General features: G+C 35.3%; 1 protein-coding gene across 2 annotated transcripts in view; it reads left to right on the forward strand.

Moving 5' to 3' along the window:
• The first annotated feature begins 6,642 nt into the window (after nt 1-6,642).
• Nucleotides 6,643-16,107, forward strand: part of LOC108760816 (unconventional myosin-Ie) — a 36,040-nt gene continuing 26,575 nt past the window's right edge. The window contains exons 1-8 of one of the 2 annotated variants that reach the window (XM_018507032.1): nt 6,643-6,884; nt 14,294-14,419; nt 14,522-14,611; nt 14,673-14,767; nt 15,123-15,300; nt 15,415-15,577; nt 15,669-15,776; nt 15,951-16,079. In XM_018507032.1, coding sequence (XP_018362534.1) covers nt 6,882-6,884; nt 14,294-14,419; nt 14,522-14,611; nt 14,673-14,767; nt 15,123-15,300; nt 15,415-15,577; nt 15,669-15,776; nt 15,951-16,079 — 892 coding nt within the window. In that variant the 5' untranslated portion in view covers nt 6,643-6,881. Of the gene's footprint in view, nt 6,885-12,573; nt 12,602-14,293; nt 14,420-14,521; nt 14,612-14,672; nt 14,768-15,122; nt 15,301-15,414; nt 15,578-15,668; nt 15,777-15,950; nt 16,080-16,107 lie in introns of those variants that run through there. The other variant, XM_018507033.1, reaches the window with a different exon arrangement.

Here is a 16,107-nt window from a genome sequence, read left to right on the forward strand (position 1 = left end):
AATACATTGGAATATATGTAATATAAATTTTAATATATCTTCATACACAGTTACAATGTCTAAAAACAATCTGTTGATCATGATTAACGATCGAGTCATCTTAAAAATAGCATTAACTTGATTTTAAAAATTCGTTATAATAAATATATCACATGAAATTGTAATATTTCGCGTTAGTTGTATTACAATATTTTATTCATGTCATTATTTGAAAACAAAAAGACAGATTATAAAGTTTGGCTATAAGAAGAGCCCGATTTTATTCGGTGTAGGTGATATCTTCCGGACTCGGACGGACGTTATGTATACATACATAGTGCAATGATGGTTATCGAATGGCCTATCGTGTTATTATGAAAAGAACGAAGATAGGAGTGCTCTTTCTTCGGATTTTCGCAAAACTTTCTTCACGTGTGTCCCCGGCGGATAACTCGAAGAACCGCGCAAGAACATAAAGCTACATGCGCGCTAGTATAATAGACAAAATAAAAATATTTTAACATAGTGAAGAGACGGAAGAAAGAGCATACATACACAAAGGCGAATATGTAATATATTATATATACAAGTCACTGACGAGGCGACACTATTTATAGGAACTTTAGATTATTTTAAACCGTCAACGAAAAGCAATCGTTTCGTAGTTAATTGTAGGCTATATGCGTGCAGCTCTAGTACGAAAATAGTGAATATTGTGTGACAGCATTAAATTGATGAGGTTCCCCGCTGATTTCGATCCGCTGTCGGTTCCTTTGCGTTCTCGGATGTGCGCGAACATAGGTGCGCTTGATGTGCGTAATCACTTTGTCTCGTCATCTTATTCTATCGCGAGAGTATAACATCCTTCATCGCGGCGTGCAAATTCTTGGTATACATCTTAAGGACATGTCTTTCCTATGAAAGTGAGATCTATCAGGATCTGCCTTTGCGAATATATCGCGTTTAATGAAATTATAAGGAATTTTGGGAAAATTTGTCTTTTAATCCTCGCGTTTTACGTACGGACAAATAAATCGAAAAAGACTCGAACAGAATTACAACAAATTAGATACTTATATAGCACGTATATGTTAATTTCTGTTTTTAAGATAAAAAATTTATAAGTGAATTCTAAAAAGAATTATAAACTTATTATTTATTTATTTCTGCACAAGATTGTACACGGTTTATTTAAATCCTATATAATTGTATGTATACTAAAATGTATACTTGCATATTTATCTGAATACTTTCGTCTATATGAGTAGGTCCTGATTTGTCTTATTACACCTTAGACTGAATGTCCGCTCCAGCGTTTTACTATCGAAACCGGCAAAAATTTCCTGTCGATAAAATTCCTAAAGAAAATGATCGACGATTCTCTTGACTTAGACAGCACCATGTTCAAAATCGGAACTTAAGACATCATTAAGACGTCTTTTAGATATCATATATTATAAGAGACATCCTAAAGATTAATAAACGTCTTATATCCCCATTTTGAACAAATGTACTGACTAAGGAGAATCTCCGTTAATCCTAGAACTGTACAGTTGACACTTGAGAAGAAGAACTTCTAACTCTCGAGTGGACACGCAGCCTCATACTGTCAGCCATTTTTCCTAAAAGTGCCTACGCTATCTTACACCCTTTCGTGTCATTCGATTCGCTCGAAATCCGCCCTAAGCTGAACGAACATGGGGTGGCGCGAGGAAAAAGATGAAACAGAAGCTAAGTAAATTAATGAATCTCCTGTCGATCTTTGTGTCGAAGCATGGCGGCGCCCTTCTGTCCGCGAAATCTGTTTATATCTTATCGACATAGATTCTTGAAATCGCAAAATTCTTGAAATTGATTCTGAAAGATTTGTCAACTTGAAGGTGTTTTCGACGTTGATGAAAAGGGGGGAACATGTCGTCGACGAAGTACAGACGACTCTAGAAATTAGAGTGGTAACTGTGCGAGACGCGATATTGCTGTTAATAAAGCAACGGAGGTTCGTGAGATTTTGATCTTTCCCAAGTGAGTGATAAGCAAAATCTCCCTTCTAGTCTATTATTAGCGTTGTTAGGGAAAACGAGCATTTCGGACCGGCACGTGGTACCTCACGAACTTCCGCGGTTCACTAATAAGCCGGCTGGGATGAGATCAGCTTAAATCAAAATTTAATTCGCTTAAATTGGATAATGTAAATGAACATTAATTCGAGCAAGAAGATCACGGTTCGTTTGACGGTCAAACACTTTTCGTTGGAAAAGAAAAGCGTCGTAAGCGATAAGCTAGCTAATTGTATAAATAAACGGATGTCAATTGAATATAATGTAATTCTAGTTATTAATTAAGAGTACTCGCTCGTTGAGCAAATCAATGTAAAAAAGAAGAAGAAATTTTAAACGATAACATTTGGATTAAAATGCGGAAAATTGCTACTTTTTAATCCAAATCTGGATGATCCTCCACAAGCAACTTTAGTGAGTGAAATTATCCGATGGACATCAAATGAGCAAAAAAAATTGTTTGCGATGCCATGTTCATTTGTTATACTCTCCGAGGGCTACTCTCTTGACAGCAAAATTCATATAACTGAACTAATAATAAACTTAAGATTATATATAATATCCGAGAGTTTGTCTCGACAGAACTACTTTCAATTTCCATATACTCTTCAAGAAGCGTATAAAGTAATCAGACTGGGACTGCTGCTTGTAATTATCGTGACTTTCGATTATTAACAATCGCGCTTCGGAGAGTAAAACTAAGTAGATACCCGGTCTAAAATGCAACAAGTCCAAAGAACAGAATATGGACAATTGTTCGACGCAAAGAATGGAACGGAATGATATTGTGAGTGTTCAAGATTGTCGGTACGTGGCACAGCCTCTGCGCGATACACTTTTCAGAACTTCCCCGATAAAATTAAGTTATTATAGACGATACGCAGCTGTATATAAGAAGAAGAAGAAGAAAGGTTCACTATAATGTTAAAATTGTTAAACGTTAGTGGATTATATGGTCTTTGCGCAACGATTGAAGACAGGCAATACGCAGGAGTCTAAAAGATATAGAAGTAACATATGTTTTCAATAATTTAGACCTAGTTGATAACGTAATTATCGCGCATCGGTGACGAATTTGTGTGGTATCAGACGTATTATAATTGATAATAGTAACTTGATTCTATAATTTGGGAAATTAGTCGAAGATTTAATTTATATCGAGATAGCTAATAAATCATAAACAGTCTCTTGGTTTAATTTTTAATAAATAAGGAAAAATTGGAATTCAAATTCTTTTGAGATTATATAATCCTATTATGTGTACGATATTTTGAAATTGTTGTATGATGTAGTTGCGCAGATGCGGAAAATTCAACGTTAAAATATCTCCCTTTTATGATATTCATATTATCAATAAGATTTTTGTATCATCAGTTGACATTGTTGCAAGCCACGTTTCGTCCTTTCTATAAATTAATCATAACATAACGCGCGTTGATTGCGTACATTGCGCGTTTATAAACAATTCGTCTTGTTCTTCGCACGACTGTAAAATCCCAAATTCGTTTTCTCGTTAAGCCGTAAAATTCGTAACACTTTTCTGGCGCGCAAATCGATGATCGTATGTACGTACTTGATGCTGAACACGGCTATACGTCAATTGTTATTGTAATTACTTGATATCGCTGCCGAAATGTGCGGATCTTCATGTAAATGTACATCTAGCCTACTACGTTACTTTTAATAGTCAAGTTATTGAGGTTCTCGGAATTTATTCGTTAGATATTTATTTGATAACTAATTGGTAAGAGAGTAATTTATTCGCTGTAGCTGCTACGTAAGTGAATTTCAATCGAATCTTTGTACGGACGCGACTGCAGGAATAATTTAACAGAGGGCTAAATACTACGTTGTGTACAAATGTGACGGTGGATGTTGGGTGTAAATGCAATGTTAATTAAAAAAAAAACGGCCGACGTGATGACGAGAATGGAGCTCTGCGCTAATCAAAACGAAATAACGATGATAATCTTTCTACAATCTCCATTCGTATGTACACTTTTTGTACGCTTGCAAATTGTAGCAAACAGTTGTAGTCGTATGAGGGGTGCGTTTTTTTCCTGGTCTGTTAGTTCTTGAAATTTTGTATCGCATGCATGAATAAACAAAACATTTCATTGCAACGCGCCAAGTGAAATATTATTAATAGGATATCATCCAGAGTTCTGTGGCTTCCTTTCAACAGCAAATCGGACTGCAGATTCCTACATTTAAACTTCCTCCAGCGGATAAAAATTAAGTATGATACATTACTTGAGCATTAACTTTTGTAACCATAATTATAATCAGTTATTCAAACTTTGCCGTAAAACAATCGTGAAATGTATAACTCGGGAAACAAGCTGTTATTTTGACGACAAATAACATCGGTTGGTTTTCCGGGAAATTAACAAATTTATTTTGCTTAAACGTTATAGTACTCTTATTGAAAATAGTAACATAGTATTAACACAGAGATACCAAAGTTGACAGCAGAGTAATCTAATCGGTAAAGATGATAACAAAAAATTGCAACAACGCCTTAGTTAGTCACGCGCGCAGTTTAAAAGCGAAGATATCATTTCGTTAATATAACATCACGAATGAGACCGCATAATGCGATGTGCAGATATAATTGTGATTCATCGTGTCGTGATTTAAAAAATCGTGGTCTACCGCCGTTTTTTCCTCATATCAAATGTATGTTTCATAGATAATAATACCAATCCTTCGTTTTCGCGATAATTAGCGTAAAATTGCGAACGATTTTTAAGCGGTAGCTTATACGACTAGAGATCTCCAAAAATATCTCTCTAAAATCTATAGAGTGGAATTTAATTTCTAAAGACTGACAATTGCGCCAATGTTGAAAAAGAATGCCTCGATCAATTTTTAAGAATGAGATTTCACTCTGTAGAGTTAGATTCCACTCGAAAGATTTAACGAGAGATTAATTTCGCGATCAAGCGTAAAGTTGCGAACGATTTTGAAGGGTTAGCTAACGACTGGGTCTCTAAAGATATTAATTTCTTAAAGCTATAATCTCGCCGCAAAGATCATGCGACCGCGTCCCGCGAAACTGGGACGAGTTTATCCGTGGAAAGTGAATTAACAACGGCCTTGGATTACAAACGCTGCTTGGCAATCCCACGGAGAGAAGACTACGTAGGCTACACCTGCCCGTGAAAGGAGAGTGAGTACCACCTGTTATTGATGTTTTGCTAGGACCTAATACCGGAACGGCCGTTGGCGGTTGTCACTACGACATCAATACAAAAGTATACAAACATCAATAAGCATCGAGAGTCAACTTTCACGTTGAGATGTATGCCGATTCAGCCGATTTCCCCTTTCGGTCGTTGTTACTTCTACGCGCGACACCAACGTTTCACTGATAAAAAATCAGCAAACGCGACAAGTTAATAAACTCAGTAAATAGAGATCTCACATCTCTCACGACTTAATCCGACGTTCTTCTACACGCGAGTCTCTCGAAAGCCAAATTGATCTACTCCATCACGAGGTAAAAAGCAGAAAAGATTGATGCAGCTAGTCGCGCCGGTCGCGCGCTGTAATTAAGAAATTTGTATAAAGTGGTGTCGATACGTTTAAAATTATACACGCGACTCACAGAGTTGAGGGGAGGATATACCGTCACCGTGAGCTGGCGTGCAGAATCTATAGATTCCTCGCACAGAGAAAAATATCACTTTATTGCTAAGAAAAGTGATTGTTTAATTCACTTTCTCTTCCATTTAAGTAAGCGGTTATCTTCGATAAAGAATATTTTCTTGATAATAATCTTAAAATATGTTTATTTTAAGTTTTAGAAAAATTATTATTATTATTATGTACATAAAATGAGAATTAATTTTCTTTTAAAGAATATTATAAAATTTTTTGATTGAAGAAGCGACTTTATTTGGGGTACTTTCCAATAAGAGACATGGATGATAAAATGTGTGACACAGTAAAATAATATCATTGTTATTTGCCACTGTTAAACAAAGACGAAATGATCGTTGTTGCATTGTCTCTTGTTGGAAAGCAGCAAATCGAATTTATTTAATAATCTTGATTGAAATATGAAACTTATTGAATTCAGAATATATTTTGAATAAATTTGATGCACTTTGGACGAATTTATGATAGATTTGTGGATGTGAATAAACTTTTGAAATAGTTGAAACAAGTAATTATAACTTGCCGATAGTAAGTATTTATCTGTATAGAGCACATCGTGGACACGGCGCGTTGCGCGTTGCGCGTCTAAAGCGGCGTCTACAATGAGACTTTAAGGCGTAAAACTTAAGTTTTAAACCTTAAGCCGTAAAAAAATGTCCAATCATAGTCGATTATTCTCCTCACATTTGACTGTGATTGGTCAATTTCTTCAGACTTAAGGCTTAAAGCTTAAGTTTAACGTCTTAAAATCTCATTGTAGACGCCGCATTAGAAAAGCAGAAAAGCAGCAAGCAGCGTGTGCCAAGCCAAGCCGAGTCTGCCGAGTGCGTCCGCGTCCCGGCACCGATGCCACCGATAGGCGATACGGCCGCGGCGGTACCCCGTGTCCCCGTGACTCACCGTACTCGTTCAGTTGTTCAGTGAGTTCAGTCCGCGACGAGCTACGAAGCCGTCGACGTCGACCGTGCGTGGGTTACGCGTGCACGCGTGTTTTCCGATCCCGGCGTTTTGCCTTGAGATATAGAGTTGATTGAGCGATCGGTGATCATCCTCGCCGCGGTGTGTCACGTGCGTCATTTGTATCAGCGACATGATTCGAAGCAGTTGAGATTGCTTGTTTATTGCTTAGGCGATACTATCCGGTGACGACTTCGGTGGATCTTCTTTTTCAACTTTAACGACATGGTAATTGAAGATAATATATTTAATATTTCATTAAACAAACGAAACAGTGCCGTTGATTTCACTTTTTTCAGCTTTGAGTAACTGAAATTTGTCTGAAATGTTGAGGGGAGATGGAACGTTAAGTTTCGAAGAGAGACCGTATTATTATATTAAATAGATAAAGACTCGCATTATTATCGTTAAAAAGTATAATTTTGTGTTTTATTTAATTATTATTATTTAAAAGTCTACACGAATTGAAAAAAAATGTTTACAATTGTCTAAACATGATACAAGAATAGAATTTAAATTTGGTCGAAAGAATATTAAAGGAATATACAATGTTCTCTCGTGTAATCGTGTTGTAAAATTATGGATTCCTATCAAGACTTTGATATATAAATATGTTCAAAGAAGCTGCGTTATCTGTGAGTATCTTAATTAAGTATCTTACAATGCATTTAACGATGTATCAATAAACCACATAACTCACAAACTGTGTAGCTTTTCTCTTCTGAAGAAAATCCCCCCCGTTGAGGTTTCTGCCATATTCAGTTTGATCTCAAAGTAAGCTTTAAATTTCAGCCCAGATTGTCTCGTGCCGCTTTGACTCTCGAATCGTGAATAATGATCAAGTATCTTGTAGAGAGAGAGAGAGAGAGAGAGAGAGAGAGAGAGAGAGAGAGAGAGAGAGAGAGAGAGAACGTCAGAAATTTCCCCATCCAAGTTCTTACCTTCGACATAAGTATTATACGTATATAACGTGTGTGCGTGTGTGTAAAGAATATTAAATAAAAAAACTTGTGCATATATAATCGAGTTAAGCAAAAAGAATCTTTTTTTAAAGAATTTTTTAAATGCTTAACTTGATTGTGCACAAGTCTTTATAGTTATAGATAATAAGAAAGTGTGTGTTGAATTACAAAATTAAAATTGTGTGAAGGTCAATCTTGCGAAGAATGAAAAGTCAGATATAAATATATATACCTATACAAATGTATATATGTGGAGCGAGCGACCGTAGAATTGCTGGAATTCATGATCTTCGCGTGATGGTCGTGTCGGGAATGCGTCTCCTTGCCTCCCGCCTTTCTTTGTCTCGTGAACGGGAAGTGATTCATTTTCTTATGGCTCAATGGCAAGACTAAAATGCTTCAACGTCGAACGTGATGCAGGAAACACTTTCATGAAGCGAGGACGATTGATTATTCTCATTAATTAAAGTGCAATCTTTGTAACGCAGCGTTACGTTTCATCGCTCACGAATCGGGGAAGACATTAGAGACGACTTTCAAATTAATTGGAAACCTATAATTACCCCATTTTACATTGAATACCACCATCGTGTTGTATACGTGCAAGGACATGCTCGCGTAAATTACCCTCGAGAGAAAATATAGTTACGTCGATGACGTACTTAATATATATGGATCGGTGAGCGATCATTTCCAAGATATCCATTAATCATCAAAGGATTCGGATTTTTGAAATTATTAATACTGCATTTTGCAGATCATCAGAATATTTTAATGTTGTTTTAATAATCTTTATATTTAGTGCACGTTCAAGTATAATAATCTTTACCTTCTAATCTTAATATTTCTTAATGTTTTCGGCATTGGAAATCTTAATGGCATGCGTACGGTTAATCTTTCGAAATTGACGCCAAAATCTGTAACACAGCTATTAATGCTGTTTGTAAGACCTACTCAATTTAGATTAATTAAAAGACACTTAATTTAATTTATGTCAATCAGAAGACTTAATTTCAAGGAACCAAAATGGCAAAGTAGTAAATCGTATAAAAATAGAACATAACTTGTATATAAATAATTAAGAATAATTAAGTATATTTTGACAATTATAATTTGTATTAGACCGACGAGAATAAATCAACTGAGAGAAATAATCTTATTTTCGATCGCGAAGCAAAATTTATATACATATTCAAAATTCTGAGTATGTAATGAATACATTTTAAAAAGAATAATTCAAATATATACAGACATAAAGAAAAACGAATTGTTTGATATTATTAACAAAGAGATTGATAATCGAGTTTAATAGCTGACTCCCCGTCAGAACTCCGGAAGAACAGTTAAAGATATAAGTTCTGCGCACTGTCAAACGGTAAAACTGCCTGGTTGCCGGATCGGAATTTTCAATGCAATACACACACTCCAACCACTCTGCCTAATAAATTTACAAAACAGGATTATGCGGCATTACACCTCGCGTGCTCACACACTCTGTGAGTCACGTTTTCCACGATGCGACGCGACGGACTTTAAGACAGGTTCGTTGAACTAGTTTGTATCTTTCCCTCTTCTTCCTGACTCCGTCTCTCACTTTCGAAAGCGAGGTAGACATCTCGGATGAGAGGCTTTCGTAGGCGATCTCTATTTGGCTCGAACGGTTAAAGAAACGATTGTCGTCATACGGTCGCCATATACTTACCGGACGTTGCCATCTGTATGTAAGTGCATCTTGAACTGAATGACGTTGACAATTGCATTGGCGATTGTTGAGGACGGATTTCAAGGAGAATCTCTATATTTTTACAAATTACTTTATCATCTATATTCTTTAATGTTTGATGTAGGTATATTGTTTCTAATCGTTTCGACAGTCCGACGAATATACATCTGTATTTCCAGAAAAAGTTGCACGTTTTATCGATTAGAACAGATATTTGCCATTATAACAAAACTAAGAAATCCGGAGATGCTCGCAATAATACTGTAACTGCAATTTCTTCCAATTTTCATGACGATTGCGACATCACTCGATAATTTCATTCACAAGGCAAAACTCTCTTCAATTGTGATATCTAACCGACTATCTCCAATTCTGGAAATCAGAGCGATCATAACGGTGTAAAGTATATAGTAGAGAAGGAGAGAGTAGGCGGGAGAGAGAAGAATCGTCATTGATGCGTGTAATGACGTATCTTAAAAGCTCTCCCGATAAGGTACGCGTATTGGTAACCTCCGTACCTTCTGACAACACTTTTACAACTGTTATTATGCGCTGGGAATTTTACGGTTGTGCACATTGAGTACGCCGACCGATATAATGGAATATCCTGTTATGATTTGCATTTACGTTATGACTTTTGCGGCGTTCCGTCGTAGGGATCGATAAACATTTATTTAAAGAGACGTGATGGAGAAGGGTAGATTTATTATAAAGAGCCATCAGAGAATTGATTTTTATTAAGATGTGATGGGACTCGAAATTCTTCTCTTTTTTCTTTTATAACGATACGCATCATGATACACTGAGAGGAAAAAACAGTTGTGACTTAACTAATATAATTATCATAATTTAACTATTGTCATTTTTTGGGATAACTATATTTACAGTTATTTTAACCGTGCAAATTAGTCAATTTATGCTGCTATTAATAACAGCCACACATCTCACTTGAAAAAAAAATCTTTAGTTTTTTTCTCAACACATTTTTTAATTACTATTATCACATAAAAAGTAATGAACTTCACTATAATTGTGATTGCATTTACTGAATAGAAATATTTTAATTAACATTGATATCTCGATATTTCACTATATTAATATAGGAAATTATTATAATTTATAGTACAATTTTTTCATGTTCGAGAGAATTAAAATGTAATTATTATCACCGACATTATAGCAGGCAGTAATAACCGTAAAAATGAAGCCCCTGACTATAATTATTTTACCATGCAATTGTAGTCACAAATACCAAATACTTTTCTCTCTTATGTACAGTCACGTAATTTAATTGAATCTATTATTTCAACTCGATTCAGTTAGAAGCAACTGCAGAGTGATGTGCGGCGCGCACACTCAATCTTCATTCTCGATCGCTGGAAATTTCGTGACGTTCGTGACAATAACTCTCGCCAAAAAAGAGATCGTTATCGCAGAGGTGATTAGGCAACGCGTTATCAGAGATGTGCAAATATGAGTCTAACGGAACGATAGCGCATATACGTCCTTGCGATGCGTGCTTATAATCACGGCATTGTTAATTGTTCCGAAGGATGCAAGCGGTAACCGGTAACAAAGTTAAGGGACGCGTGTTCGGCTTGTTGTCCGAGTTGTCTGGTCTCTCGTACGTACTAACATTTGAGACCCCACATTAATTCTACAACGCCATAAGATAATATTTCTGAGAATGATCTTCGAGCGCATTCTCTATCAACGGACGTCTCCACCTGCCATGAGTCACAAAACTATTTCTGAGATTTAAAAAGGCAGGTAAACTTAAACAATTATTTTCTGTGTCGGATTGTTATCGGGAAAAGACTTTTGGGACAGGAGCACAACATATAAGGGGGGGGCATAAGAAAATCGACTACTTACTCAGAGTCTTTTATTTCATGGAAAGGAAGAAAATGAAGATACATTTTCTTAAGCATTATACGTTATGCAAGATTCTGTGTCTCTCGCTTAATTCTTTTTTCCCGCTTTAATTCCATTGTTTCTAATTAAGCAAGTTAAGAAAGTTTCGTTGGATAAGATTTCTTCCTTCGAGACAATTTTTTCAAAATGTGAAATACTGTATACTATAATATCATTGTTTAAATACATATTATCGGATACTATCTGTAGATAACATCATTGTAAAATGATTTTTATATATATCTACACATGTGTCGCGTGATATATCCGATTTAAATCCATTATTCGATATTGTCGACTTATTGATAACAGGAGATAGAAGATGTTATCATCTGGCTGACAATGAACGATTTGTCGTAGGCAATATATGTCATTGCAAATCGACAAAAAACAGCAAGATGCGTTCATTAAAGAACTACATTTCGTTAAAACAATAAGTATATATCTGATGTATTTTTAAGTTAAATTCTTGTAAAATTTTCAAAAAATTAAGTCAGAAATAGAATTATATTAGTCCAGCATTTATAATCAATTGTTACATTGTTAAATTTATAATGTGTAATATTATACCCAATTTGAGTTTTTAATTATTTCTATAGATCGCCATTGCTTCTATTCATTATAACGTTAATTTAACTAAAACAATAGAGATAAATAATTTAACTAAAAAAAATGTATGAAAATTGACTCAAATTTAGTTTATTATTTACTGCATACGTTACATGGATGTAGATCACTTTGAAACTAGCCATTAGAAACGATTGATTTACATTTTGATTTATATGTATAATGTATATATGTAAGTTAAAAATAATAAAATTATTTTTATTTTATTATACTCCATCTTGATTTAATATATTCCTCAGCTTGGTCGATCCAAGAATTAGAAAAAGATGAACAGTAAATGAAATCTAGATTAAAGTTAATTTATATTGATGGAAATGGACCCTAGATTTCGTTTATAACAGAAAATAAAACGAGTTGGTCTTCTAACATAAACAACTTACATAACGATGTACCGTGTGAAATTTGTTTCCATGCGAAATGTGACGGAAAGATCGATATCCGCGACAGAGCAATAGAGCGATATCTCGTTGACCGCTACCACGCCGCGCCGGCGGAACTGCGGTGAACGAACAGTTTCATTGCGGCCAGCGGCGCGCCCGCGCGGCGGAATCATGCCTCTGCTTTGGGCCGGCACGCGCGGACGGCGGATGCGGACGCGGACGCGGACCTCGGCTGGACACAACAACAGAGAACGTTATGCGATCGATCGCGCGGTCAGTAGCCCCATCGGTCATAATTAGCTGACCCTATAACAGCCCCGCCGATCAAATAACTCGATAGTAAGATTACCACACGCCTCCATTGTCAACGAAATTCGTCTGTTCTGTCGTCGAAATGGCGACGATGAGAAGCGGAAACTCGGAAGCGTGACCATTCTCTCTCTCTCTCTCTCTCTCTCTCTCTCTCTCTCTCTCTCATCTCGTTAGCTGAACAAATGACATTCCTGTCGCTTTCTACGTACTGACGAAATCTCGTTTTCTTCATCTTTCCTCTTTTTAACTTTCCTAATTGTGGGTTTTACAAGGTTTACGAGATCATTCGCATAGTTGCTTCGCCATTACTAATTGGACCAAGATGTTAACGAGGTGGCATATGGCGAATCGATAGTGATGTGTTTTAATTCTAGAAAGAGGGGAAAGAAATTATATTACAAACAGCTTATATACATACATATATTTATATATTTATATATTTCTACAAGATAAAAAAATGATAATCGATCTTTAATACCTATGATTGGGTCATTTGTGTCTTGCACATTTTTTTTTCAAAAAACTACAAGTAACATACGAAAGTCAAGAAAAAATCAAAATAATTATTTAGACAAAATAGTTATTTTGACTTTTATTTTATCAAAAGAAAATCATAAAAATAAAATATGTTAGCTACATCAATTTGCAGTTTATGCTTTACAAAAATATAATACGCTCAGAATTCTTTGTATTAATCCGTTAATTCGGTGAGTTGTATCAAACGATCGTTTAAAATGCAATTAAGATGGAGATGCTCGCTAGAGCAGCTACGAAAGAAGCTTCGTCTCGCGACATTGTACGCTATACTCGATACTATATACGAAATTTGTTGAAAGAGAATCGCTCGACCGGAAGTATCACCATGTACGCTGACTACGATTTCTTTCGCGTTCTCTTATACTGCGCTATGTGCAACTGAGAATGCTCCGTTTCACACGCTGGACTTCCCTATTCACGCCACTTTTTTTACATTCTTTTCTTTACGGTGATCGTTCTTACTCAATGCGCTTATGTTTATACATAAGAAATCCAAAAGCATTGAGGAAGAACGGTCGTAAAGAAAAGAATATAAAAATGATCACTGTGTCATTTATGTCTCTTATTGAAAAGCACTCTAAAGTAAATAGAGGATATAAAACAGAAAGAAGATTTTATGTCGAAGAATTCTTCGACCTAAAATCTTTTCTTAGTATTATTTATAAATGCCAGAGAGTAGAAGTTTATGTCAACATTTGTGATTTTATTGACTCTGCTCTCTCTCTGTTACAGTGACCCAATAAACTAAATAAATTTAAGATACTTACGAGTATTACTTACGGAATAAAAAATATTGGAACGCGTCTCTTGCAATATAAAGTCGAACTTTGACAGGTCTGCTTAAAAAATGCTATATATATATAAGTAATACATTAATGTCCAAGTATATAGTATCTATTATAAGCCGTTGCGTTAAAAGGGCATAGTAAGAGCGCTGGACTGAACGAGGGGCTGAAAGAGGAGCGGAAGCGATCGATGAATCGACGATCCGTGAAACGTCCGTCAGAGCGAATAAGCACTTCTGATACTCACGACACAGAAATTGTAATTGGATTCGCAATCCGCGACGTTCGTCGATTTCTCGTGTGTCGCTGAGTCCGTAATTTTCATAAATTCGCGATAGTATAAAGTCTCAAACGTGCAGGTCTCACTAATCAAAATAAATTTATTTTTTATCCTTAGGTGTACCACTGGCAAAGTCAAAATGTCAAAATTTCCGGGGTGGACGATATGGTCCTTCTACCAAAGATCAATGAGGATGCCATCATCGAGAACCTTAGAAAGAGATACATGGACGATTATATATTTGTATCCTTTTTTACGTAAAATGCATAATTTTGGAAAGACATTTTAAGATAGCTTAATTAACTGTGACAAATAATTCATAAATGTTCCTTAAAATGCTATCAGACGTGTATCGGACCCGTATTGGTATCGGTTAATCCTTTTAAACAAATGCCATACTTCGGAGAGAAAGAAGTCGAAATATACCAAGGCGCGGTAAGAGTGAAAATGCTATTTTTCTCGTTAGAAAACATAATAAAAATCTATGTCATTTTAGGCACCGTACGAGAATCCACCGCATATCTATGGACTGGCGGACGAGATGTATAGAAACATGCTGATCGACAACGAAAGTCAATGCGTTATTATTAGGTAAATTAGCAAACGATACTTGTATTAAAATAATCTTACGATAATAAAAATTTCAATTAATAAATACTTATACGTTATTTGATATTTTGAAATATTTATTTAATATATTAATCGAATATTAATTTAACATATTAACCGAATATTAATTTAATATACTAATAATCGAATGTTAATTTAATATATTAATCGAGTATTAATTTAATATATTAGTCGAACATTAATTTGATATATGTTAATTGAATTATTAATATTAATTTAATATATTAATTGAATATTAATTTAATATATTAATTGAACATTAATTTAATATATGCATCAAAAATGTGCTTGTTATGTTTCGATCTTTATCTTGCAGTGGTGAATCGGGCGCTGGAAAAACAGTTGCGGCGAAATACATAATGTCCTACGTGACGAGGGTGAGTGGCGGAGGCAAGAAGGTACAGAAAGTAAAGGACGTGATTTTGGAGTCGAACCCGCTTTTAGAAGCTTTCGGCAACGCGAAGACAGTGAGGAACAATAACAGCAGTAGATTTGTACGTTTCAAATTGTGCTCGAATTGATTCACTAGTTTTTACTAATTTGTTAAATATATTACAGTCGACAAAATTGTTACTCGAACAGAAATAAAGAAAATCTTAAATTTTCAGGGAAAATATGTTGAGATGCAGTTCGGGCCGGGCGGTCAGCCAAACGGTGGAAAAATTTCGAATTTTCTTTTGGAAAAATCAAGAGTAACTTGCCATAATCCCGGCGAGCGGAACTTTCATATATTTTATCAGTTAGCGACGGGCGCCAATCAAGAAATGAAAAGTGAGTGACCAATTAAGACGTAAAAGTATCGGTGACAAATAAAAGTTAGTTTAGTTTAGAAGGATAATAAAAAAGTATTTAAATTTTCTAGCTGAACTTGGATTGACCGGTCTCGATTATTATCAATATTTGAGTTATGGTGGTAATTATAGAGTGGATGGAACAAACGATGCGCGAGATTTTCAGGAAGCTCTTAAAGGTACGTAATTAAAATGTATCTCACAGTGATAATTAATTTCTGTGCAATTATAATTAATAGTATAATGTTCCATAATTATTACAGTACATTCTTATATCTTTCTTCCTGATTACTAATAGACCTCGCTAATTTAATACGTTACTTTAATAATTATGTATTGTTTAATGTCTACAGCATTGAGTGTTATGGGAATAAAAGACGCAGAAGTGATGGATATATTCAGATTAGTAGCTGGAATTCTTCACTTGGGAAATGTACAGTTTGCTGAAGACGGCAATTATTCCCAAATAGCTGATAAACAATGTAAGCTATTCTACATGCTAATTAAGGC

The sequence above is a fragment of the Trachymyrmex cornetzi genome, unplaced genomic scaffold, assembly GCF_001594075.2.
Source record: "Trachymyrmex cornetzi isolate Tcor2-1 unplaced genomic scaffold, Tcor1.1 scaffold23, whole genome shotgun sequence".
NCBI lineage: Eukaryota > Metazoa > Arthropoda > Insecta > Hymenoptera > Formicidae > Trachymyrmex > Trachymyrmex cornetzi.